The sequence below is a fragment of the Grammomys surdaster genome, unplaced genomic scaffold (genome assembly GCF_004785775.1).
Source record: "Grammomys surdaster isolate TR1022 unplaced genomic scaffold, NIH_TR_1.0 125561, whole genome shotgun sequence".
Taxonomy (NCBI): Eukaryota; Metazoa; Chordata; class Mammalia; order Rodentia; family Muridae; genus Grammomys; species Grammomys surdaster.
Window position 1 is genome coordinate 648,680 of NW_021620408.1, and position 27,808 is coordinate 676,487.

Sequence of the window (27,808 nt, forward strand, 5' to 3'; positions counted from 1 at the left end):
TCTGCAGAGATCCACACCCCTGCTCATTGGATTGACTCCGTAAACAGCCAAAGCCCTCAGGGGCTTCCATATCCTAGCCTGGCGTGTGCCATGCAGAGGCTTGCCAGGTGTGCAGTGGAGAAAGATATGGAGCTAAGCCTCCACAGAGCCACGGTGGCAACTGGGTCGGTCATTCATGGCCTTTAGCCAGGAGACAGACAAGCAGTGATGCCCTAGTTGAGACCAGTGTATGAACAGGGTTATGGTCATTTTATTTCTTGCTGTGAGCCCCTCCTGAGTACCAGGCCCAGGACCCATATCAGTTTGTTCCATTGTAGTCTCTGAGTTTATCCCCAGATTCACTCTGATGTTTTCTTGGTATTGTTTTTAATTCCTCTGCAGATTTCTTTCTTTATATTCACATTGCCCTTGTCTTTGGTGGATTTGTTGTTGCTGGGTTTTGTTTGTTTGTTTGGGTTTTGGTTTTTTTTTAGTTTTTGGTTTTGGAGGGCAGGGAGATGGGTTTCTCTAGATAGCCCAGACTGGTCTTCAACTCACTGTTTCTCAGACTGGCTATGGATTTATGATCCTCCTGAGTGTTGAGACTCATCCTCCTGAGTGTTGAGACTCTCAACTATCTACTAGCCCTGGGTGGTTTGCTTGCTTCCTTTCTTTGATCTCACTATGTAGCCCAGGCTGGTCTCAAACCTGAGACCCGCCCCGCATCAGCCTATAGAGTGCTGGGATACAGGCATGCACCACCATACCTGGCTTCTTTAGTCACAGTTTTTGGTCTAGCCATTCCATTCGTAGTAACAACATTCCCAGTCGCACACCCAGATGCATATTCGTGCAGGGGCATTTTTTTTTTTGCAGCCCTATTTATAATAGAGTAAAATTGGAAACCTTTATTCAAATGACAACCAGAGGTGGAATGAAGTGAAGCATGATGGGATACAATTCAAGTGCTTACGAAAGTGAGAGGCTTCAGGAGAACTGTGTGGGGACCTTGCAAATAATACCATTAAAATCTGTGATGTGAGATGAAGCCCTGGCTGCAGAGAACAGGCACATCTCACTAAGGGGCAGAGGATTCAATAAAGGAAAGATACTGCCTCTCTGAATCAGTAACAGGCTACAGTAAGTATACCAACAGGATCATTCTGGAACCTGACAAATTAATTCCAAACACATCACAGAGAGAAAACCAACAGTAAAAATTAAATAAGGGCCAGGAAATGACTCTGTCAGGAAAGTGCTTGCTGCACAGGCATGCAGTCCTGAGTTGAGGTCCTCAGCCCCCATAAGCAGCCAGGCAGCATATGCCTGTCACCTCAGCCCTAGGGGACAGGTGAGTAGGTCCCTGAAGCCTGATGGCCTGCCAATCTAGACAATCTGCCAGCTCCAGGTTCACTAAGAGTCCGTGTCATAAAAACAAGGTAGAAAATCAATTGAGGAAGATTATCCCAATGTCAACCTCTGTCCTCCACACCTCCCTTCAGAGGCAGGTACAAGTGTATACACACCCACACACTCAAGGACATAAATACACACAGTCACATACATCACACACACACACAAATACACATACGTACACATACATATATATACACACACACAAACACACAAACATATACAATAAGGCAGACAGTAATCAAGGAAGACATCTAATGTCCATCCCTGGTCACCACATACACATATGAACCTGCATGCTCGAGCGTGCACGCACACACACAAATAATCATGGAAGAAAACTAAAAACAGCATTGAGAATAGAGAGAAGGAAATAGAGGAAAGGGGAGCAGAAGTAAGAAGGATTAGCAATCAAGAGTCACAGAATGATCTGGGGGAAATATTTTGTTTGTTTAAGATAGGGTTTCTCAGTGTAGCCGAGGCTGGCCTTGAATTCCTTATCGTCCTGCCTCAGCTTCCAGTCACATGCAGGCTTGTGCCACCATGTATACAGAGTGACCTTGATGAACATGTTGCTCTTGGTGATCCAGAATCAAAGAGAGATGAGTGGAACAGACAAGTGAGTCTGAAAATGGACCCAGGAACATAAATCCTTTATACACAAATGCGAGTAGAATTCAAACAGTGCAGAGAAGACAGATTGCTCAATAAAGACTGTTGGTCTGACTGGCTAGTCCTCTGAGAAGATGTTCAGTTGGAGCCACACCACAATCCCACACCGAGGCAAATGTCATCTGGATAAGTAAAATTATGCTACACACAGGAGATAAAATACCACACAGCAAAACCAGATGGAATAAAGAAAAGAAAAAAGCCCGATCCCTTAACCCACTGAAGGAGAACGATGAGTGAACCAGAGCTCAGGCATCAGACTCTGTCTTGCCAATGCCAGATGTGGCATTCAGGGCCCCGTGTAGTGCAGTAGCTATTGTCTCATCCCTAGGACAAAATACCCAACTAAAGCAACTTAAGGAAGCCTGCGCTTGGCTTCCAGTTCCAGGGGTAAGAGTCCATCATGGTGGGGAAGTAGGATGACAGGAGCCTGAGGCGGCTGGTCACATTGTGAGCACAGTCAGGAAGCAGAGTGAAGAAGGCAAGACTTCTTGCTCACTAAGACCCCCCCCACACACCCGTGGATTGGTGCCTCCCACATTCCAGGTGGGTTTTGTAAGCTGAGTTATTTTTAATATAAGTGTAGGTAGTAAATTAATCCAACACTGTATTTCTTTACCTTTGCTAGTCCCCAATAACCACACAGAGAAACCAAGATTTATTTCAAACTGTACCTCAATAGCTGACTGTTGCTGAAATATTTTAAAAATCAGTGGCACCTGATCTGTCTTGTGTTACAAAGCCACCATGTTCCTGACTAGGCTAGGCTTGAGGTCACGAGCAGCAGCATGTTCTCACTGCTGCCGAGGCTTAGGCCCCTGGCTCAGTCTGCAGGCTCAGGCAGCCAGAGACACTGGCCCTGCCACCCACGAGACACCAGTGTAGGAGATGGCTCTGCTAATCTTCCACACTGTTTCCACAAGGCTGGGCTGAGCCCAGACCATCCCGCCATCCACATGATACCCAGTAGGAATAAAACTCTAATGCTTAAAGATTAACCAAAGGCTTTATATGTTTGGTAATGCTCAATTAACAAGATGCTCACATAATTAGAGGTGTTAACCAATTAACTAATCTAGATATAAGTTGTTACCCAGGACATGCGTGGCCATCCATCGCTCCTACATCTCTGTTCTCCTCTGCTCCTCCTCTTCTTTCTCTTTACTCCTCCCACCTTAGCTCCTCCCAACTTGCAGGGAAAATATGCATCTACAGCTGACTATATTTATCCTCTTAGCTAATCTGTCTACTTCTCAGCCCATGATACTTGTATGTTATTATTGATCTGGCTGTTTGAACTTCAGATTTTTTTTTTCATGGTATCTTCTCAGACTCATTCCTCTTGGCAACCTGAATCAATCTCAATCTCAATCTCTCTCTCTCTCTCTCTCTCTCTCTCTCTCTCTCTCTCTCTCTCTATCTCTCTCTCTCTCTCCTGCTCAACCAGTGGGTGATCAGTGATCAGCATTTATTGACAAGGCAGAGAATAAATGGTAAGAACTGTCTACACAAATTTCGGAGAGATTCTTGACCTAAGCATTACAATGCTTTGTCTCGATAGAAACAAGATGTGAGGTCAGAGAAATCAGCATTTGAATAACAGACAGATAATCTTTACACAGTGTCTATAGGGCTTCCCATCTCAAATAGCCTAATCTAGATAATCCCTCACAGACACACCCAGAGGCTTGTTACCATGGTGATTCTAAATCCCATCAAGTTGACAAAATTAAACATTATGGGCTGAGGAAATGGCTCAGGGTATACAGTGCTTGTCAAACGAGCATGAGGACCAGAGTTTGGATCCCCAGAACCCACATAAAAAAGCTAGGCAGGTGTGGTGACCCACCTGCAATTCCAGGAGTCAGGTACAAGACAGGAATTCCCAGAGCAAGTAGCTAACTGGAGTAGCCAAGCTGGTGAGCTCAAAGATCAGTGGTTCTAGCTCGGGAGATAAGTGTCAACCTCTGGACTCCACATGAATGCAAAAACACATGCAAACACATGTATATACATGCACCAACACACAAGCACATTCTAGACAGGTACAGAACCACTAAGCCACACCCAGCCCAACATGGACGAAGACTCTTACAAGATTCAGGGGTGCATATTAGTGTGGTGCTTCCATTTGGATCTTGGATATCCCTAAAGGGTATGTAAAAGCCAGCATTCCCAGCTTCATGTTACTGGGAGGTGGTCAAACTTTAAGAGGTGGGGCCTATGTCGAGGACAAAGGTCATTGGGAGTGTGTCCTTGAAGGGGAAACTACAGCTCCTCCTCTCCCACTTTCTCTGGGCATCTAGTGATGTCTCTGCCTCCTTACCTACCATGCTGTGATGTGCCCCTTTACCCGAGACCATGAACTGAAAACAGCAACACTGTAAGCCAAAGGAAGCCTTAGGGATCTGCATTCTAAGCTGGCTTTAGACTAGTTATGCAGCCTAGGGTGACTTCGAACTCCTGGTCCTCCAGTTTAGACCTTCCAAGTGCTGGAATTTCAAGTGTGTGCCATGTTATCCAGCTTGAAACTAGCTTTTGTCTTAAAATTTGATTGCCATTGTGTATGTGCGTAAGCTTGTGGGTGGAGCTCCCGTTCCACCTTTACGTGGGTCTGAGGAATTGAACTCAGGTTGTATGACCTCCCAGATAGTGCCTTTATCTACTGAGCCATCTTCCCAGTCCCAAACTAGTATTTTTGAAGAGAAGATAGATCATGTGTTCATATTGTTATCTGCAATTCTAATTTAGAGTAACTGAATTTATTTTATATTTTTACATCTTGTCACACTAAAATGTTTGGCTCCTAACATTAGAATATTTATTTGAATATAGACATATATTGATCCTCAGAATAACCATATTGTGCTATTATTAACATAATTATGAAAAGATTCCTTTGCCATTTCTTTCTGTTTTAGAACACATCCCACTAAAGATACACATTCAACTATTTTTTTCCTCAACAACTGTGAAAGTCACTTAAAAATAAAGTGATCTACTTAAAGTCATTTAAAATAAGCCCTTCTGTGTAAGCTGCCAGTTACATAATTGGGCTGCCTGGCTTCTGCGTGGCTTCACTTCTGATTTATGGATTGTGTCCTTATTTGGGTTAGTTTGTCACAACACATGACTTCCAGCTCAAGTACACAAACGTGCAGGTTCCTCTGTTGTGAAGCTGAAGATGGAGCCCCGGGTCCCGCATACACGGGCCAAGGGCTGCCTGCACTCCTGTGACGCAGCACACTAGCTCCCTAAGACATGGGTTCTTTTGCTTTGGCTTTGAAGACAGGATGCTATGTAGTTCAGTGTCCCAGCCTTCTGAGTACTGTGTCGCCACACTTAGCCAGAAAAAAAATGAGACCTAAGGGCCTGGAGCAAGTGCTGGCAGCTCTTGCAGAGAACCAAAGAGTGGCTCCTACCACACACATGGGGCTATCACCTGTAACTCCAGTTCCAGGGGATCAGGCCTCCTCTTCTAGCCTCTGCTGACTCCTGCATGCACGCACGCACATGGTGCACATAAACTCACGAAGGTATATACACATAAAGTACATCTTTAAAATAAGACATCAACTGGGTGTGGTGGCATACATCTATGATCCGAGCACTGGGAGGTAGAGGTGGTGTGTGTGTGTGTGTGTGTGTGTTAGACTTTCTCAAAGACTAAAGCTAAGGTAAAATGAGATGTGGGTTCTCAGAATGTTTTATCTTTAAATACTTATTTTAGTTGTTTCTTTAAGACAAGGTCTTGCTAATAAATAGCCCAGAATGGCCTGGAATTTGTAATCCTCCTGTCTCTGCCAGCCAAGAGCTAAAAAGGTAGGCATGTGAGACTTTTGTTCAGCTTCTCAGGAGAAGAAAATATGAACTCACAAGAAAATGTGAACTCCGCCAAAGCAGCAACTTATACCTTTGTCTCTAAAAGCAGAGGTGTGTACAGGGAGGTTGTTGCTGGGTGGGATACAACCAAGCCACAGTGACAATTTAAGTGGGTGTTCTCTTTTTACGGAGATGGGGGTCTCAGGCTGGTCTCGAACTCACTATGTATCACCATGCATCACTATGCCTCTCCTGCCTCCTCCTCCTCCTCTCAAGAGCCGGGATTATGAAACCGCCCATGTTTATGCTGCACTGGTGACTAAACCCAGGGTTTTGTGCACGCGAGGCACGCACCACTGAGCTACATCCTCATCCCAAAAGTGCTTAAAAAAACGAAACAACAAAGAGAACATGGTTCGCACGATAACCCAGGTGGCTTATGGGACTCCTTTGACACGGCATTTCAAACAGACTCAAACAGGATCAGGCCTCTCCTTGCAACAGCTCATCCCGGAGCTAAGGACAAAGCTGGGGTGCCAGCCACCTCCACATAAGGCTTCATCACAGCAGGCTCTCAGGGAGATGCTCTCAGGGAGATGCTCTCAGGAGCACTGCTTTCTTAAGCTTGCAGGCAGAAGGGGACCATCTCGGAGAAGGGGAACATCTCTCCCTTGCCCATCAGTAAACTCTGCTTTCTGGAGGTCATGTGCAAGAATCCCACAGAAGTACAGAGGAAAAGCAGCACCCAGATGACAGAAGGAAAGCAGCGACCTGACCATCCAAACTTCTGCCTCCCTCCTTGCCCCTGCCCCTGGCTGTGCTGCCTCTAGCATCTTTATATAGCCCAACTGCTGGGACTATAGGATAATTCAGTCACCACACCTACTTGAAATTCTCCTTGAAGAATCTTCTGCTACAGCGCCAAAACAACATCCTGTCTCTAACCACACCCGTGCTCTCAGTCTCCACACCCAATCCTCCTGGGGAAGCACTCTCAAATTTGGCCCTTTTCCAAACTGTGTATGGACGCGCAGCTGCCAATCCCAGCATAGAGGGGCCAGGGTGGGAGGAGCTAGGGTTTGAAGCCAGACTACATATCAAGACCCTGACACAAAAACAAGGGAGCAGGGTGGGTGGTGAAGCGGTAGGAGCTCTCAAGAGTCCCTGGGGTCTGAGTCAGCACCATCTTGGTTTCAGAGTATACTGTGCGTTTACAAATAAATTTGGTCCTTTCCGAAAAGCAGCCCTGAATTCAAAGAGCCTATGCATTGGCATCCAGGATATTGTGGCTCCTCAGAAGGCCACCAGGTGGCACTAGAGGACCAGGACTTGCTGGCTCACCAGTCTATTCCCATAGTGAGGGGCTCCAGGATTGACCGGTATGTTCCCAACTTTCCTGTCTAGCTCAGCAGTACTGTAATGTTGGAACGTAGGGGAAGACAGCAAGAACAGGTGGGCAAGCCTGTGCAAACACTCTGACCAACGGTTACCATGTGCTTATGCACATGGTACTCCAGCATCTGAGAATACCTACACCAGTCTCGAGGGCTGACAGGGTGCTGTCAACAGGGCTCCAGGCAGACACTTAGATGTTCTTTTCTGTTCTGTTACTATGGACTGAAGCAAGGGCCTCCTGCATGCAAGGCAGTCACTCTACTGCTGAGCCAGGCATGCCCTCAGCCTGCAATGTTTTCTCTAGGCTTGGCTATTACTGATCCAGCTGTCAGCTCACAGAAGTCACACCGTCACACCATCTGTGATGAACCCAGGGCAAATTGCCACCACCACTGAAGGTGCAAAGGAAGAGCACGGAAAGTACCCCTACCCAGCAGGATTAAAACTAGCTCCCAGAAGTTTGTCTGGGTTACACAATGTCCACCAGCCTCAAGCCCCACCAAGTTCCAGGTGTTATCAAGGTGGGATGGTTGACAAAGAAGAAAACCCTAGTTTGGCCAGGCGTTCATCAAAACATCCCAGGCTGGCAAGACCCAGGCAACCGGACTCAGTCCTCTTGCTAAACCAGGTTGAGAAACAGCTCTCAGCAGAGCCGCTCATCTCAACACTTCCAAGGGCTTGAGAGTGTGGTTCAGCGGTGGAGCCTAGCAGGCATGGGTCCTTGATCATTCCTAGCAGTGAAAAAAAAACACAAGCAAGAATTGTAGCCAGAGGGGAAGAAGGTCCCTTCCTCATCTTCTTGAACATTCTGGGGAACACCCAAGTAACCCTACTCTCCCGTTAATCAGTGTTTTTTTGTTGTTGTTGTTTTTTGGTTTTTGGAGACAGGGTTTCTCTGTGTAGTCCTGGCTGTCCCAGAACTCTGTAGATCAGGCTGGCCTTGAACTCAGAAATCCACCTGCCTCTGCCTCCCAAGTGCTGGGATTAAAGGCGTGTGCCACCACTGCCCAGCTCAATGAGTGTTTTAAATTGCCAGATCCACTTTTCTCAATTCGTCTAGAAGACTAGTGACTCAAAGTATTAATTAATAAAGTAGGACACAGCGGTGAACATGCTAACACCAAGCAGGCAGGGGCGGAGCTTTACATCCTTACATGCATGTGATGCTACAGGACGGGCTGAATGCGGGCTGGAGGAGGTTGAAGATGCACGCTGTTACTGCAGAGTAGCCACTAGGCACTGGCAGAGACACAGAACCAAGTACAAGTCAAACAGAACTCTGGGAAACTAAACTTCCTAGACACACACATGGCCAACAGGCGCTGGGAAAGTTGTCAACTCCGTCAACCAGCAGAGAAACACTGAAAAGTAAGAATTGGTCAAGATATGGAACCAGAACCTGGGCCTTCTGGTGGGCCGTAAAGATGACTGCTGCTCTCAGGTCCCTCAGACATTCAAGTCTAGCTCCCACCCCATGCAGCACCCACCACCAAAGGAGGCCTGCAGCCACAAATGTGTACTAGAGCCGAGACAGAGGTGACCTACATGCTGAGTACCACACAGATAAAGAAAGCATGGAACAGCCAGGTGTGGTGGCCCATGTCTACAATCCGAGTTCTGGAGGCAGAGGTAGGAGGACTGCCACAAGCTTCAGGACAACCAGGTTTACATAGTGAGCACTAGGCCAGCCAATGACTGCCAGACCATTCCTAAGAGGAAAAAAAAAAGGCATGGGGCAGGGAAGGAAGAGATAGGAGACAATACACACAACTGCTGCTCAGGATGTCTTGCCAACTGTGATATCATGCTAGGTCAAACAGGCCACTCATGGGATAAGCACTGCATGATCCACTACTTTTACAGGGTCCATAGACCAGTCACGATGACAGAAGCTGACTGCCAAGACAGGCAGGGCCCTTCTCTCCTGACCTTCGCTGATGTCTCCTGGGCCGGGGACAAGTTACATCCTCTTGTATGGCTTGCCAGCTTCCCACCTGGCCTCCTGTACTTGTTTCCAAGGGCTGCTGTGACAAATTCCAGAGTGGGGAGAGGACAGAAAAAAAAGGTTTCTTCTTTTGCAGCTCTGAAGGCCAAGGCACTCTCTGCCCTGCATGAGATAACTCCCGATCTCGGGAAAAATGTCACTGTTTGGAAGGGACCAGCTAGAGTCTAAGGCCCACAGTACATGAACACTTGTGTGAAAGTCTAGGAGAACTGCAGGGACCAAACTCCTGGTTAGCTCTGGGAACGGAACAGGCTGGATTCCCTAAGGGCCAACTGGAGGCCGAACATAAAAGGTCATGACATACTTCACAGGAGACAAAACAGAGAGCTCGCAGCTCAGCCACTTCCCTTCCCTTCCCTCAGCTCCTGATCTCACGTTTATCATGGCCTACAACCCAAGCAATCCAGCCTCCTGCCCATTGCTGTGTGAAACACCAGGTTCACTTGCCCAGGACCCTTCGCCACATGCCTGCCCTCCAAGGCCGTCTCATTTAAACAGAAGGAGGAAGGCTGAGATGGCCGGTGGTCAGCACTGGCTCTTGCCCCGGATGGTGCTATGAATATATCTCTCCTACGGAGACTGGTCCATGTTCTTTCTGCCATCCCATCAGTCCTTGGCCCAGCCAGGCACGGCAGACGATTTGATAGGAAACGTCTTAGGAACTCATAGGTCGGGTGCCAGGCTCCCTATTTCTACCCCCATACACACGGCCCCTTCAGGCCTGCAGTTTCCAGCCTGAAGACTGGAGATACAGGACATTACTCAGGCAAACTGAGCAAACAGGTTGTGTGGTGGGTGCATCGTAGCAGCAGGCCGAGGTTTCCTGGGATCTGGACATGTGGATTCTGTGGTGCCATTAGCTCTGGAGGCACTGGGCTCAATTCTTGGGTGTATCTGAGAGTTAACATTCTACCCAAGAATCTATCTAAGCAGGTGTTTAGCAGGGTATGCAGTGCGTCACTAGGAATACTGAGGCAGGAAGCCAGCCTGAGTCTGAAGCCAGCCTGAGCTGCTCTGTGAGACCTTAGGCCTAAAGCAACAGAAGGGGAAGAGGGCTCCTACCTGATCAAGGCCACATTGTAAAGGCATGGGGGGAAGAGGCACAGGCAAATGAAAGCCCCTGGGATGGGCTCTGCGCTATCAGTTCTGCCGAGTGCCTGAAAAAGGCATGTCACCGACGACCAACAAAACAGAAGAAAGCATCTCTGGCAAGGCTTCGTGGTGTGGGAGCACTCCCTCCCAGCAGAGCAACGGTTAACAGGCTGGGGACAGTGCCACCTTCCACTCAGGACAGGCACCAGCAGAGAATCGGGTGGGGTGAGGTGGATCTTCCCACTCCAGGGACTCAAAGGATGGCTACTTCCACAACTTAACAGCAGCTTGTAGCACACTCTGGGTGGTCACAGGACAGTGTCACACACAAAAGAATAAACACTACATGGATAACTTCAGAGCTTTAAAAAGAAAAAAACAACCAAAATCAAAAACCCAACCAAAAACAAAGGCTTCTGGTGCAAAGAGAAGCACTGCACACTTCTCCCCCCACCCGATTGATGCCCTCACTGCCGAGGAAAGCAGGGCCCCAGCTTGGCGGAGGTTCTCGGTGCCAGAGGCCACTGCGTCCTTCACTGAGGTAGATCACCTGCTGTCCTCTGCTGAGCTCCCAGGAGAGATCCAGTCACTAGCCAAACAAGGCTGGCAGACCCAGGCAGTGCCATGGAACACAGTCCTTGTCCCAAATACTGCCTATATGGCAGGGGTGAAGCACAAGGACATCTTGGCATCCTCTCCGCTAGGCCTGATCACCAGCTCCACTTCCACTGGTCCCGGAGCCTCTCCCGGAAGTCTGGGTCTCTGAGGCACGAGAGGCCTGCTTAGGCAGGCGGATGGGGACATATGTGTTGGAGGCGCAATGCTCCTTGAGGTACTCGCCCCCCTTTTCTTCATAGTCCTTTCTGGTGACCCAGGCTCCACTGTCTTCCAGGTGATCCAAGGCCCAGTCACGGGCACCATACCAGGCATCCAGCACAGGGTTTGAGGCAAGCTGAACCTGGAACAAGAAGCAGATACAATCTAAAAAAGTATCTCCTACCAGGCCTCAAGGCCCAGTCAGGAAGGTTCTACAGCCTCAGCCACAACCATCTGTACATCCTCAGAAGCACAGAAGGGCCCAGGTGATGTCTCCATTGTGAGAGCAGCCTCTGGCCCTTCTAAAGCCAGGCCAGCATGCACAGCCTCTCTGAGCACACACTTGCACAGGCTTGTGTGTGCGCATGTGCCTGCATGGGTGTCTGTGCAGCATTTACATGTCTAGTGCTCATGGAAGCCAGAAGAGGCAGTGGATCTCTAAGAACCTGACCTACCGACAGTTGTGAGCTGCCATGCAGGTGCTGGGAACCAAACCCAGGTCTTCTGCAAGAGCAGAAAGTGCTCTTAACCACTGAGCCACCTCTGCAGACCCTACAATGCGTTTCCTATTTTCACTTTAGCTCATTTAAATTGTCTGGACATGGCTGACCGGGCAGAGTGCCTGCACAGCATGCAAGTGGCTCTAGGCTCCTCCACCAGCACCACGAAAATAACAAAGACAGGGAAAACCAACAAAAGAAAAACGATGTGACTTGTCCTGTTTGTAGCACACTAGAGACTGAGCTCTGAGCCTCAGGTATCCAGACAGATGTGCGGCACTGAGTCCCAACCCAGCCCTAGAATGGCAGTGTTTTAAAGTAAGCGTAAAAGAACTGAACAGGCGCTACTGCTGCCGTGATACTCACTGCCATCCACCACACTGAAGCAGGAGGCCGGTGGGAGGGTGGGCAGGGCCTGAGAAGCAGCGCTCTTACAACCAGGGCTCTCACAGCCATAGCAAGTGGCTTCTGGGATCGTTGAGCAGAGAGCTTGACCATCCCAAGAACCTTTTACCTAACAACTTCCGCCTCAGCGCCCTGCCAGGTTCAGTCAAGCACAGGCTCACTCTGAAACGCTACTCCTTGGTGTCAACAATGCTGTCCCCCCTCCTCCAGCTGCCTCTCTCCTCAACTCCACCAAGATGTCCTCCAGCTCCCAAGCACCCTTAAAGGCTGATGTTAGTTTAGGGCTGGATCCTTGGTGCTCCCTACTCTCCCAGGGGTAGCCCTGAGTTCCTAATGGCCTCTTTACCTTTCCCTTGAGTGCTAGCCACATCCTGAGACAGTGCGCTTTCCTCCACTTCAAGTCTGTCCATTACTACTCAACTAGTGAAATATCTCGCCCTCTCCTCTCTCTCGACTGTTTGAGAATGAGGCTATGTAACTCAGGCTGGCTTGAATTTACTCATTAGTTCTGGCTGATCTTACACTACCTCCCTAAAATGTAAACTAATCACACGACTCATGGCTCAGACTCCTTCATGGTCCCACATGACCTAAAGTAACAGCTATGCAGAGAGGAGCCATCAAAGCATCTTCCTGGTTACGCCAGAAAAACAAAACCCTGCCAGAGATAAGTAAACAGTCGGAGACCATGCACTTCTCTACAGGGAGGTTTAGATGCTCCGCCTGCAGGAGAGGCAATCCCCCTGGCTGAGGACACTCAATACTGTCAATTACTAGAAAAGCAGAGCAACATACAAGTAGGATTCCATTCCTGCATAAGCTGAATGTGGCTTAAAGACAGAAACGAACCTCTGCAGTGGGATGACGGGATTGCAGAATCCAGTCTTTACACCGTTACCTAGGCAGTCACCACTCATCAGGCAGCCAGTGCCTGGGACGCCAATCACTAACAGTCAGCGAGGAGATCGGGCAGTACCTGGAAGGAGGACTGGAAGGGCCTCATCTCCAGCAGCTCTTTCTCCACGCGGGCCTTCATGCCTGGGTACATCACATTCCCACCGGTGAGGAAAACATTCTGCACAAGGGTATCCTGAATGGCCTTTGGGTACCTAGGAGAGAAAGGATGCACCAACTTGGCTACTAAACACACTGAAAGACCTGGAAAGGCAAGCTCCTGGTAAGTATAAAGTCAACTCGTCAGTGTCTCCATGACCAATTAAAAGAAACTAAACCAGAATTTTTGTTTTTCACTCACAACTCCACACTACAAGCCATGTGTGCATACTTCCCCCATAATTAAAAATAAGATTAAATAAAAATCAATAGTCTTGAGGGGTATGGTAGTCTACACTTAAGATTCCAGCTACTCTGGAAGCTTCAAGTTCAAGGCCACCGAGTATATAGGGAGACCCTATCTCAATGAACACACAAATAAAATGATCACTGGTTTTTAGCAATGGCAAGTTTCACATGAAAACCAGGCCACATTTCCTGGCCAGGACTCAAAGGCTAAGTTGTTAAAGCTCACAAATGAATGAACAGGGCTTGCACCTGTTCTGCCTGTAGGCCTGGGTCAGAGGCAGTCTACCTGCATACAACCAGCAACGGGAGAGCTTTCAGGTGCCCATCAGTTACCTTTCTCATGTAAAGCCAAGGGAGAAGCTCTGGAGAGGATGAGGTGGTGTCACCTGCTCACCTGTCCAGGACGTAATGGAGGGTCTCTGCAATCCCCGCCTGCTCTTCTCCTATGAGAGATGGTTGGAAAATAATCTCTGGAGCACGAATCCTCTCTGTCCCAACAAACAGCTGATGATAGGCTGCCAAGTTAAACACGGGCTTCAAACCCAAGGTTTAAGAGATGTTTTTAGACTACGGTGACCATTCACTCGCTGTCAGTTTTCTCAAACCACTTCTCCTCCTCCAGCCCAGCTTCCCTGATCAGGCTGGAACCATCCATGTAAAACTCATCCCTTCAAGACTCTGTCTTCTAACTCTGCTCAAGCCCAGAGTGACAATCCCCATACACTGTGCCCTGCCTGAGCCCTCAAGTTGCAGGAGGGACTCTGAAGTGCAGCAGACAAGTGGCCCAGAGGGACAGGCCCTGTCTCTGCTCCCCCTGGTTTAGCATCCCCTCCCACCAAGCGTCAGGTTCAGTCAGTATCTGCTGCTACCACCATGACAAGAGGCACAGACCCCAGTAAGGATGAAGACACTGGCTAAATTGTAAAGAAAAAATGGAGAGCCTGTGTGCAGGTCTGGAGACCTGTCACTGGAGACAGCACCTCTGCTGTCAGTGTTCACATTACGGGTGGCGCCAGCCCCTCAACCAACCACCAGGGAAAAAGCTTTTGACTGATGCTGAGAGCACAACGGGGCTTTCCAATGCTCCCAGAGAAGCGACTTGGCCAGTCACTTTTGCAAATGGCTTCAAATGTACAGGTGGTCTTGGTAACAGTAGTCAGACCTGGACTGTGGTGACCTGCTGCGGCTTTTCCACCTCAGGTGTTTCCTCTGAGAACAAAGGCTCGAAATCATTGATGTTCTCCACATCCTCCAGGGTGGGCTCCAGAGGTTCCAGGTCAGGGGTCTGAGGACAGAACAAAGCAGATAAGCAAACACCAGAGGATCTGATCACCAGCAAACCTCAGGCCTGATCTGATCCTGGAAACAGAGGGTCTCACTCAATGTTCCAAACACCCGTGCAGAAACTAAACTCTCCAAAGCAATACCCATGGGAGGGGGGCGGGGACAACACCAGTTAACAAAAGACTAACAAGACGACCAGCAAGATGACTCGGAGCTAAAGAGGGCTTGCCACAAAACTGACAAGCTGAGTTCAATTCCTGAAACCTACATGGAGAAAGAAAAGAATTAACTGTCAAAATTTTCCTCTGACTTTCAAGTTTGTGCACTATGGCACGTGCGTGTACACACACACACACACCCCTTAGAAACAAAAAGAAGGCCAGGTGTGGTGGCACACACCTTTAATCCTAGTACTCTAGAGGCAGAGGCAGGTGGAAGTTTGAAGCCAGCAAGAGCTGCAGAGTGAGACCCTGTCTCAAGAAAAGGGAAAAGAGAAAGAAAAAGAGAGCGAGAGAGGGAGAGAGGGAGAGAGAGAGAGCACGCGATTATTACCAAAGTGGTACGTCTAGTCCTTACAGCATTCTCATGAGAATAAACAACTGAACTTTCAGGGACCACAATGGAACGGTCTGTAGGAAAAACAGATGCTAGGGGATGCTGGTTTACAATCCTGGCTAGCTGCATTATCAATCCAGCCTGCACTCCACAGCTGGCTTCACATGTGTCCCAAAGGGACCACACTTGTTCATGTCATTCTAACTGAATTACACTATGGCAATACTGAAAGGTACAATAGGTGACTCAAAGTCATGGCTGACCTCATCAGGACTGAGAACGCTCACTCACTCCAACACCAGCAGTCAGCCTCCAGCAACAGATGACCAATCAAGATGTGGTGACAGATTACTGCATCCAAGTTGCTAAACAGAGAGCTGTGTGTGTGTGTGTGTGTGTGTGTGTGTGTGTGTGTTCCTTACACACGAGGCCAGTGTCTTCCTCTACTGTTTCCATCTTACTCAGATACATAAGCAATATGTGTCTACATCTGTGTCAGATTGTGTGCATGTGTAGGTGTGTGCCCAAGGAGGCCAGAGGCATCAGATTCCTAGAGCTGGAGATATAGGTGCTGTGAGCCACCCAGTGTGGATAGTGAACACTGAACTCAGGCCCTCTGAAAGCAGTACATGCTCTTAAGAAAGCTGAACCATCTCTCTGGTCCCTCCACCTAACTCTTTCAGGGTCTTTCCCTGAACCTGATGCTCATTGGCTCGGCTAGACTGTCTGGCCAGCGAGCTCTGAGGATCTGTCTTTGCCTCCCTGGGGCTAGGGTTTCAGACATACTGAATCATGTCCAGTTTTTGCCTGAGTATTGGGGATCCAAACAGTACTCATTCTTGAGGGGCCAAAGCCCTCAAATCAAACAAGCTTTGAAATACACGTAAGCCTTCCCAAGCCCACATAGACCTGCTGTGTGTCTCCACAGCACAGACAAGGTCCAGAAGTACCCTGATCAGACAGAGGGGTGCTGATGAGAGCTCAGCGCATGACTGACTATCTGACAGGAACCTGCGCAGAATTCGGGAGAAGAAACCAAGAAGAGCAGATCCCCAACTGCCCAGACCCCATCTTCAGCTGCTTGCTTTCCCTGATCCGAAGCCCCTGCCTACATCTGACCCTGGGGTACTTTCACATTAACACGTCTTAAGAACATGTTAATGGTTGAATGCACAACAGACAATGTAGTTCTGCGTCCCAGAAGGCCAGCTCCCATCTGAACATAGCAGGGAACCTGGAAAAGCAAAGGAAAATGCCCAGTGGCTCAGTGGGAACTGGTCTGGGGTGCCTGGTGACAGTGAGGGAGCAGAGGTCCCTTCTTTCCTAGACTGTAGTATTCAGGGCATGTATATGTATAGACATAGACACGGTGACATAGTAGATGGCACCTAGCCCCATGCTTATGCTCTGTAGAGTTCTCAACACAGACCACTACACAGCCACTCAAGTTTCCCCTGCATCCCACAGGATCAACACTTACCCAGGATTTAACGCCTATCTAAGAATACACACGTCCTTCTCAGCATGCAATACTGCTTTCATTTAAGGAATGGCAGAACTGCACCTCTACAGCTGCCATTATGTAAACCTTTCTCTAGGTACAATGGGTCATCAGCAGAAAAGGGTTTAAAGGCCTCGCTAGAGCAGTCAGTGGGGGCAGGCATGCAGGACTGAGGGCTGATACTACGGTGGAGCTCTAGTTGGGAGCCTGTCTTTAAAAGCAAGTTCCACACTGACTCAAACACAGCTGTGACATCATGGGAGCACACTACCCTATACCCAGCATCCAATGGCACCAACCCTGACTTTTCCACTGTACCGCTCTAAAAATACCAGTAATAAAGAGTTTAAAGCAAGCTGACTCAATGGCTGGAGAGAGACCTTGAAGGGTAGAGTGCTTGTCTAGCATTCATGACGCAGCCCGGGTTTGACTCCCAGCACCCCATTAGCTGGACATGGTGGCAGCACACACCTAAAATCCCAGCACTAGGAGGTAGAAGCAGGAGGATCAGAAGTTCAAGGTCATCCTGGCTACATACTGGGTTCAAGGCCAGCATAGGCCTTTTATGAAACCCCATCTCAAAAAGAGAAAGTTGAAAGCTGGGCAGATGGCTTGGTGAATAAAGGCATTTGTCATCAAGCCTAAGGACCCAAGGGGTTTCCCCCCACCCTCCAGGCCCCAGTCACCTCTGGCTTGCTGTCCACCACATCCACCTCCAGGTTGGCTTCAGCCTGCAGGATTTTCTGTTTGGCCTGTTCCACTGCCAAGGTAAGCTTCTGTATGTAGGACTGCAGTTCTTCTGGGGAGTCCATGTTCAGCTCGGTCAGAGCTTTGTGAAACTGGTCCATCTGGCCTTCCTCTAGGAGCTCCTAAAACCAGAGCAATCCCAAGCCACTCTCAAAGACAGGCAGTGTGGTCATCAACAAGGGGAAGGTAGCTAGAAGGCAGCAGAAGTGCAGGCGGGGACCCTAGACAGCCCCCAGCAGAACTGCCCCTCCAGCTCCCGTCCCCCAACCCCCAAGTCATGCCTGCCCTCTTCTCCAACTATCTGGGCTTGGTAGCATCGCACACCAGTTTCAGCACTGTCCAATTAGGCAAAACTAATCTGTGGTGACAGACATCAAAGATGCGACCACCTTCAGTGGGAAGGAGTCACTGAGAGAAGATGACGGCAATCTGACAGCAGGGACATTACACGCCAGCCCCACACCAACCCCAGTAGAATCTGTGTGACAAGTTCCACAGACTGAGGCAAAAACTTCCAAAGAAGGAGGCCTCCTGGAATGCCTGGAACAAAACATTGAGTCACAGTTCTCATGGCAACTTATCTGTTTTATTTTTTCTTATTCCTTTTCTTATTTACGACACATTCCTGATAGCCTTGGCCAAGATCTTAAGTAAAAAAAGAAATTGGTAGGAAACCATCCCTTGAGATAGGGTCACTAACATGACCTTGCCTCTGGGGAAACCAACGCTTTACTTTATAAATCATTTTTAAAATTACATAATAGTATTATGACAGATTAAAACAATTAAATTTCATATTAATTATTAATTTTCATATTAATTTCCCAACAATAAAATTTCATATGGCTACATGGGTGTCATCGGAGGTGGGCTTTGGTATATGGTAAAGAAAGCCTTAAATAAAAAGAATTAAAATAGTTTAAATTTATGCATAGAAGATTTATAAAAACTCAGGTATTAGATGTTAAATAATAGTTGATCATAAAGATTTATTAACCTACTCCTGGAGATCTGCCACTAGCCTTAGATGAATATCCCACTGAATACATTCCTTCAGAGCTGTAACACTTGAATGATTTCTATTGTGGCAAATAATAATGATGTCACCTGCTCTACTTCTGATTTATTGAACATATCTTTCCAGAGTTGATCCGCTTGGATGGTTCTTGTGCTTTACTGTGCCAAATGATACTGAAAACTGCTTTCCTGAATACATCTTCTAAGAGTTTAATATTTGTTTTTTCTATGTATAAAAACCCTTGCTAGAGAGCTGAAAAATACACTCAGATTAAAACTGCCTTTGTGTTTGTTTCTGTTGTCATCGCCAAATCCTTAGCCACCTAGCCTTCAAGGACTGTCATCCCAGGGACTCCCATATCCAACTGGGGTGGTCCATGGCAACACGTGTTACTTTATGACACTCACTGATAGGCCCACGTTAAGATCTGTGCATGCTGCACTTACATGAAAAAGTTCAAAAACAAGAAAATAAATCAAGCCGGGCAGTGGTGGCACACACCTTTAATCCCAGCACTTGGGAGGCAGAGGCCAGCCTGGTCTACAGAGTGAGTTCTAGGACAGCCCAGGCTATAAAGAAAAACCCTGTCTCGAAAAACAAAAACAAAAACAAAAAAACAAAAACAAAAAAAAAGAAGAAAAGAAATCAATAAACCGGACTAGAGTCCACAGCTCTCTACAGACACCTGCTGCTGTGCATGTCATTCATCTCCATGATCCTGGTGTCTGGACTTCCTAATTCAAGCTGACTTGAGAGCCAATGCACATTACGGTCAAGGGAGCCAGACAGGAAGAAAACATCCTGGAAGCACCTCGCAGAGCAAGGCCAGGGGCCAGCGTCACACCCATCACCTGCCTGCACATAGAGCAGCCGCTCCAGCCGCTCCTGATCCAGCTGCAGCTTCTCCTCCCGACGCCGGGCGTTGAGCTCTTGCAGCCGCCGCAGCTGCTGCTGCCGCCGCTCCTGCTTCTCCTCAGCCGTCAGAGTGCTGCCCAGGAGCTTGTTGGAGAATGGGAGCTGCATCTTGTGGACATTGTTCTCATAGTAATCAGGACATCGCCACTTCTGCAACTCTTCAAACGAACAGTTTTGGGGAGTTAGAGAGTAAAAGCCCTGTGTGCAGTGAAGTGGAAAGTTGATGCCAGCCATGAGCAAACACACTCAGAACGTCTGAACACACTTAGGCATACACAGACCTGCTCCGAGGGTTCCAGACAGAATCACACAAGAAAGCTGGAGCAGTCAGAGTAAAGGAAAAGCTGTTAAACACATGGGGCTGACTGCCTCATTAGTCCCTTAAACTATGTTTAATAACTTGAACTAAAAATAACATCACTGTCTGACCAGCTCCCAGCGTTCACAGGTTTAACATGGGAGACACTTTGACAAAGAAGCAAAGAAGTCTAGTGCTAACACGCTACCATGATCAATAATGAATCTACACAGATGAGGAATAGCTATGCATTCCTGTATTCTCTAGTAACCACCTAACTAATACAGGCACAAAGTGGGAAGGGAGAAAAAAAGACGTCTAAGCTGAGCATGGTGGTGCTCACTTAACCCCAGGGACTGGTTCAAGGATCTCTCAGTTCAAGGCAAGCTTGGACTATACAGTGAGCTCTGGGCCAGCCAGAGCATAGTGAGAGCCTGCCTCAAAAATAAAATAATAGAGAAATCAAATAACCTAAAAAGCAGAGAAAAAAGGACAAAAATAAAATAGTAATACTAAATTCAAACACAAACCCACTAACTGGCAAATGGTCCCAGCACACACAGGACGCTGCTGAGGAGCACAAGGCCTGGCTGCCGTCCCTGACAGAATGACAGAGTAATAAACATTTATTATAACACAACCACAAACGCATCTTGATGACACTGACAAAGTAGAGCAGAGGTAAAGGGATGCAAGCAGGGATGGTGGCGCCCTAATCTTAGCACTTGAGAAGTGGAGGCAGAAGGATTGAGAGTTCAAAGTTATCCTCATATATTCAAGGGAATTTTGAGGCTAGCCTGAGCCACATGAGACCCTGTTGCTAAATAAATAAATGGAAAAATATGCCAATGTAAACCGTATTCAAAAGAAAGCTGGGTGGCTTGTTGTTAATGATGTAATGGAGCCCTGGCTGGCCTGGAATTTACTAATACACCAGGCTGGCCTGAAACTCAGGGATCCATCTGCCTCTGCCTCCCTAGTGCTGTGATTAATGGCGTGTCTAAAATAAAAATAAAAAGAAATAAAATGAAATAAAAACGAACACTATTGGATGACAAAAGGTCAGCTGACAGGAAGCTATGACCATGTTAAATGCATAACTAACAGGATAAGGCTGGACACTGACAGCACGAGCTGACAGATCTGGGCTGGGAACACAGCTCAGAAACAGGAGCGCTTGCTTTGCCAACGTCTTGTCCTCACTGACAGAACAGAGAGGAGAAAGGGGGACGCCCACCACCACCCCAGTGACAGCGACACATGCCTCCCAATTATCAGCAGAGCTAGTAGAAGGCAGGTGATCAAGTGTTGGCCACCATCACCACCAGACGCCAAAGGACACCTGAGCACCAGAGCTACGAGAGCCATGCTCTTCAGGTGTGTAAGAACTTCTGCCAAAAAAAAAAGTTTAGCGGACAACAAACAAAGTTCTTTCACTATAACAGAACTGAACCAAAGATAAATCACAGAAAGGTGTTTTACAACGTATTTGTAAACAATCACTTAAAGTAGACTTGAAGAAATTAGAAAATATTTATACTCAGTAACAATGAAAACGTATCAAAACCCATGGGATGCACACAGCAGCAGCACTGAAAAGGGAAACTCAGAATCAAATGCTGCTGGCTTGTTTACTATTTCTGTGTAGGAGGGTTTTGCCTGCATTTGCACGGGCGCCACGTGCATGTGATGCTCATGGAAGCCACAAGAGGGCATCAGCTCCCCTGGATCTGGGATTACATGTTTGTGAGCTAGGATTACATAAACAAAAGCAAAACAAGCTAATACCAAAGTATCAAGAAAAGGGAGCCCACACCCACAAATCTTCTTTCCATGTCTATCTCCCCAACTTCTTTGTACGTCATAAACCACATGTGCGTAACAAAAGTGTTTGAAACACAGTTTGTAATCACCACTCAATTCCCTAAATACGGTTAGGCTTCAATTGGAAAGCTGAGGCAGAAGAGCCAGACATTTGATGTTAGGCTGAGCCTACACAGGGAGACTGTCTGAAAGACAAGAGAAAGGGAGGGGGGAGGCGGGGAGGGAAAGGCAGGGAGTAAATTTTATGTCCCACGGTTTTTACCACAATTAGGATTAGGCTTTGTTTTTTGCTTTTGTTTGTTTGTTTGTTTGTTTTTGTTGGCTTTGTGTGTGCCTCTGTGTGAATTTTTTTTTGTCTTTTTAGAGATTATTTATATTTTATGTGTACGCGTGTTTTGCCTACTTGTAAGGACACTGTGTACATGCCTACTGCCCACTGAGGCCAGAAGAGGGCAGCAGAGCCCCTGGAACTGGAGTTAGGGATGGTAGTGAGCCACTATTGGGTGCTCCACACTGAACCCAGGTCCTCTGCAAAAGCAGCCAGTGCTCTGAGCTGTCTTTCCTCCTGCCAGGTTTGTTTCTTTGAAACAGGGTCTCATACAGTATATGCCAGTCTTGAACTCACTGTGACACAAAGATAACCCTGCAGATCTGATCCTTCTACCTCTTTGCCCAGTGGTGGTAGTACACGCCTTTAATCCCAGCACTCGGGAGGCAGAGGCAGGTGAATCTTTGTGAGTCTGAGGCTAGCCTGGTCTCAAAGAGTTGAGTTCCAGGTCAACCAGGGATACACAAGACACCTATTGCAGAAAAAAACAAAAACAAACAAACCAGAAGTTTGAAATACGTGAGGCTAAGGCAGGAGGATGGAGGATCTGAGGCCACACTGAGAGACAGTGGCCAGCCTGGGCTATATAAAGAGATTCTGACTCAAAAATAAAAGTTCAAGATATGTTGAAGACTGAGAGGTACTTTGACATCACTCTAAGGATATGAGATAAAGCAACTTCAATTAGTCTCAAACTTTTTTTTGTTTTTTGGGTTTTTTTTGCTTTTTGAGACAGGGTTTCTTTCTTTGTGTAGCCCTGGCTGTCCTGAAACGTTGTATACTCCATGGTGGTAAAATTATAAAAACTATTCTGTGTGATGGTAACCTATTTATGACAATTAGTTTACTTAATAATTTCACCAAGTCAATACCAAAAGTGAAGGTGGATGCTGAGTAAGCAAGAGTCATACTGGTGACAGTGTGAAGAACCCTCCAAGGTCAACAGAGTTGGAAAACTGGAGCAAGTTCCCCCAAATCCCCTGCCATGGCCCCTGCATCACCTGCCCCGTAGTCCTCGGCAATGTAGCTATGCTCCTGCAGGATCTCCTCCATGCGGCTGAGCGTGATGGCTGCCAGGTGCCCCGGATACTTCAGCTGGAGGAGCCGCTGCAGGTAGCCAGCTGCCTGGCTTCCTCCCAGATTGATGCGTTTGCAGTTTTTGGCATCCAGCCTACACCGAAGTAGTAAAGAACAACACTGAGATTCCGTGCAGCATAAAAGACAAAGTATAGACCATCTTGGGGAAAACAGAAGCTAATTCAGACAAAGAGGCAGACTAGTGGAGGGTGAGGACACCTAAACACCCTACATCAGGAAGACTCCTTTGGTGCAACCTCTTATCTAAGAGCAGAATTCCTACTGCATGCCCCAACATGTGGTCCTTTAGCTTCTACCAAAGAAAAGAGGTTTAGGCCAGTAGTGGAACACGCCTTTAATCTCAGCACTTGGGAGGCAGACACAGGCAGAGCCTGCTCTACAGAGTGAGTTGTAAAGACCCTGTCTCAGCCGGGCAGTGGTGGCGCACGCCTTTAATCCCAGCACTTGGGAGGCAGAGGCAGGCGGATTTCTGAGTTCCAGGCCAGCCTGGTCTACAGAGTGTGTTCCAGGACAGCCAGGGCTACACAGAGAAACCCTGTCTCGAAAAAACAAAACAAACAAAAAAAAAGACGCTGTCTCAATCAAAAACAAACAAACAAACAAAAAAAACAAAAAACAAAGAACAGTTCAATAAGATGTCTAAGTGTCATGTGACAAGTATGTACTTCTAGAGGCTCTTGGAATCAAGCAGCCTAGAAATAAGAGGGAATGGTTAAGCATCCCAGTCCCAAGGGCTATTTGCTTGAGGCCTTAAGAGTCTGATTTTACATGCTTTCTGAGAACTGCTTTTCTCTGCAGTCAGATGAATAAGCACAAACATGCTGGCTAGGCAAAGGAACTAGAGCCTCATCTTATCAGGGCTGCAAACCCAAGCGTCCAGCCCTGGAGCCAGGGCCCGCTGCCTGTGGCACACAGCCCTTCAGGCAATGTGGGGAACCCTTAGGGGCCCAATGCTAGCCTCATACACAAGAAATGAACCAAAACTAAACTCTGAGACAGGAATAGACTAAAACTATCTCTGCCTTTTATTCTACTGAACAGTTCCATAATTGCCTACTATGTGTTAGGCACTATAACGGAAAATAAAGGTACAGACAACATGAATTAAAGAGTTTGCAGTGCAAGGGTTTGGTTGGTTGGTTGGTTGGTTTTTTCTTTTTTGTTTGTATGTTTGCAAAAATTCTTAATTAAAAATGAACTCCAGAATACCAGGATGGTCTTAATTAAATGTATTCAATTAAAAGAAAGGGAGACGGCTCAGCAGTAAAGGGATTCGCTGTCAAGGCTGAGGACTTGTGAGTTCAATCCCTGAGACCCACATGGTGGAAACAGAGAACTAATGCCCTTATACTGTCCTGACTTCCAGATGCCTGCCCAGCACTCTCAAGTCCAGACAGACAGACACAGGCGCAAGCGCACGTGCACACAAATAAAGATTTTTTTAAAGAAGAGAGAAATAAATATAATCAAATAACTTACTCAAAGCATGTTTACTGAATGTTGACCATGGGCAGGTACCATATGAACTATTCCCCCATAAATCAGAATTATAACATTTTATAACGGTCAATCAGATATGAGACCAACTTGAAGTTCCTCCAGGAGGTCCCAAAGGACAGGTAGAATAACTTGTGAAGGCACACGCAGATGCAGGTCTGAGCTTCGCCCAGCTCGGTCCACTATCTAGCACTTCCCAGACATCTCCAACAGGCACCTTTTACATTCCGTGTTTCCAGGAAGCCCTAAAAATGATGCTTCTCAAACACAACGCCACAGCACAGCTCACCTTCCTTCCAAGACGGGTAAAATGTGTGTGCACTGGTAGCCGGACGAGAGGATCAGGCCAGTGGAAAGGGCGTTCTTGGGCATGTTGTGGTAGAAACTGAAGAGGCTGTCGATCCCATAGGCAACCTTCGGGATCCGGTAGCATTCAAAGAGGAGCTCCGACATCATTTGGCGGGAGTAGAGTGGGTTACACACGGCCTCTGTCAGAACTATGGGATGATCAACGCAGCCCTACTTTGAAAGACAAGCACAAGAAGACAAATGGAAGCATTCATGAAATCCAGAAATAACCCCAAATCCTTACTGCAGGGCTGAATCTACTTTTGACTTCTAACTAAAAACATGGGGGGGCACACTCAGGACCTGACACAAGGACTAGAGAGAACACATTAGAGCAGGGAACCCAAGTCTGTTTCCTAGCAACTAATCTCTGACATAAGATCTCAGGCCTAAGACTCCTACACTCCTGTACACAAACAACACTCACATATAAAACTTTGAAATAATACATCTTTTAAAAGGTGATCGCAAGCTATTTAAAGAATACATTTCATTTCTACTGGAGGCTATTTTGGAAAGCAACAACACATGGTCAATTTAAGCTTTTTGTATGTCTGTCTGTTTTGTTTTTTAAGATAAGGTTTCTCTGTAACAGCCCTGGCTGTCCTGGAACTCACTCTGTAGACCAGGCTGGTCTTGAACTCACAGATAGCTGCCTGCTTCTGCCTTCCTAGTGCTGAGATTAAAGGGCTGTGAAACCACGACTGTCTCACTTCAAGTTAGTCAAGCTTTGGTCAAACTGTAAACTGATAAACCATGTTAGTTTTATCTTCAAAATACATCCAGGATCGGACTGGTGCTTGTAAAACTCATCTCACTTGGATTATTGCAAACTGGCCCCTTGTGTCCATGACAGCTCATCCTCTGGAAGATAAAGACATCGTGGTGTACCCTTAGCTCCTAGCACAAGGCCGACAGGCTTGTGTTCAGTTCTTGACTGCCTGGCATGACCGCTGAACCCGAGTGCGCCCGCCCAGCCGACCCTCACCTGCGAGGAGACGCCGAGGTGCTGGAAGCTGTAGTCCAGCAGCAGTTCCTGCAATTCCAGGTTGACCGGCACATTGCGGTCGAAGGGCGAGCGCAGCATCCAGCGCAGAGGCTCCAGGCTTCCCAGCGCGTTGCCCACCTGCGGCCCCGGCCCACCGCGCGCCCCGCCACGGCCGCGCGCGCACACGGCGCGGAACTGCAGGCGCGGCTCGGGACCCGGGTCCGGCCCGGGGCACGCCCACCCGGCCCGAGCCTGGAACGACCCGTTGTCCAGCACCAGAGGCACTGGCTGAGAGCCGAAGGCCACTGGCCCGGCTTCCAGCACTGGATCCGGAGCAGAGCGGGCATCTCGGAACCGGAACACGTTGGTCTCCATCTTGGCTAGCGCCGACCCCGCCCCGACGCCAAGTGCGTCACGAAGCCCGGGCCGCGTCTGAGTCTTGGGGCCCCGAAGCGTCCAGAAGCCTCCTCCTTACGGGAGCGACTTGCTGGTTTCTGCACCTTATTCGCTCCTGGTGCTCCAGAACCTTCTGTGGGTTTCCAGTCCCCGCTGACCCAGGCCTCAAATCCAACGGTTGCTCCAGCTTGACCCCAACAGCCCGTGTGAGCACGCCCCTTCGCGCTAACTGGCTGTCCAGGAGCCCCGCCCCCAGCTCGGAACGTGGAGGCGTGGCCACGTCCCTTGCTCTAACTAGCGGACCAACGGCTCCACCCACAGTGGGCTGGACTCCGCCCCTCCCTGTCCCCTTAGCCTGCCTTGGTCTCTGCATCACCTTGCAGATCTAACCCTTAGTTTGGTGACTGTGTTCTTCCCCTTTGACTCTTCTTTTTCTGTTCATTTATTTATTGCGTGATGGGTGTGGGAGCGTGCCAAGATGCATGTATGGAAGTCTGTTCTCTTCGTCCGATAGGTTCCAGGGACTGAACTCAGGGCCTTCAAGGGCCCAAACTCCAAGCTCTGGGGTACTGCTAACTTCAGTTTCTGGGTGTGACAGCTAACAATGAACATTAAATTACTTTGTAAAAATTCATCAAAATGTCTACTTAAGATTGCATATTTCAGTATGTATATTAATGAACAATATCTACAAATATTCAATTCCCACAGGCTGCCCTCCCTGGAAAATACTGAGTAAAGGACTGTTAATTATTGATTGAACCAAAAAAAAAAAAAAAAAAAAAAGCCGGGCGGTGGTGGCACACGCCTTTAATCCCAGCACTTGGGAGGCAGAGGCAGGTGGATTTCTGAGTTCGAGGCCAGCCTGGTCTACAGAGTGAGTTCCAGGACAGCCAGGGCTATACAGAGAAACCCTGTCTTGAAAACAAAACAAAACAAAAAAATTATTGATTGATGTGATTGATATAGATACATCTTTTCACTTCTTTTTCCTGATCTAACTCTCTGATGTGATCATCTTAGATATAACCATGTCACCAAGTTCTGGCAAGTCGGGTGAGCGTGCAGTTGATGTCCCAGACTATTGGTTTTAACCAAAAGGCACTAGGCAGTGCTCTTTAGCTGTGCTCCCCTTTCTGCAAGTTAAGGGGATCCCATCACTAGGGACCCCACAGCTGTGCATTTTGCTAACCGAACCCCAAACTCTCTACCAGTTGTTTAGACACCCCTCAGTTATTTCACTCATGTAAAAACAGTTGGGGGGGCAGGGTGGTTGGTGCACACCTGTAATCCCAGCACTGGGGAGGTAGAGGTAAGAGGTTACCAGTTCCAGGCCAGCCTCATGTGTCAGTGAGTTTAAAGCCAGCTTCAGCTACATAATGCCCTTCTGAAGAAAACAGACACATTAAATAGAGGATGACTACCATAAGTATCATGGTATTGTTTCTGCTTGCCGACTCCTGGCCTGGTAGAGGCCCCTGAGGCTACAGCACAGCTGTCATCATGGATTCTTGCTTTTCCTTCACTTACCACTCATTGCATGTTTGTCCCATCTTCGGTCTCATGTGATTTCTCCTAATTACACCCTTTATTTCCAAACTTGTTTGAGG

At 47.8% G+C, this 27,808-nt stretch overlaps 1 protein-coding gene across 2 annotated transcripts; it reads right to left on the reverse strand.

Annotated features, from left to right (window-relative positions):
• Positions 1-10,725: 10,725 nt before the first annotated feature.
• On the reverse strand, positions 10,726-26,387 carry Actr5 (actin related protein 5). Of its 2 annotated transcripts, none has more exons than XM_028786591.1 (9): positions 25,803-26,387; positions 24,756-24,985; positions 22,873-23,042; positions 19,362-19,579; positions 17,428-17,610; positions 14,564-14,686; positions 13,796-13,935; positions 13,076-13,208; positions 10,726-11,336 (listed from the first exon to the last, which is right to left on the reverse strand). In XM_028786591.1, the coding sequence occupies exons 1-9, from the start codon at positions 26,175-26,177 to the stop codon at positions 11,079-11,081; spliced, it is 1,830 nt and encodes a 609-aa protein (XP_028642424.1). In that variant the 5' UTR covers positions 26,178-26,387; the 3' UTR covers positions 10,726-11,078. The 2 variants fall into 2 exon arrangements, 1 of the variants encoding a protein (XP_028642424.1); XR_003713845.1 differs by having other exon boundaries at positions 11,228-11,336; positions 13,796-13,844.
• Between the last annotated feature and the right edge of the window lie 1,421 nt (positions 26,388-27,808).

What these genes read in the sequence shown, in the direction of transcription:
- Actr5 (XM_028786591.1), bottom strand. Translation starts at nt 26,177, where the DNA reads ATGGAGACCAACGTGTTCCGGTTCCGAGATGCCCGCTCTGCTCCGGAT. An exon ending in TGCCGAGGACTACGGGGCAG is followed by an intron (nt 19,580 to 22,872) that starts GTGATGCAGGGG and finishes GTTCGTTTGAAG; the next exon opens with AGTTGCAGAAGTGGCGATGT. An exon ending in CCTTCCAGTCCTCCTTCCAG is followed by an intron (nt 11,337 to 13,075) that starts GTACTGCCCGAT and finishes TTCTTGTTCCAG; the next exon opens with GTTCAGCTTGCCTCAAACCC.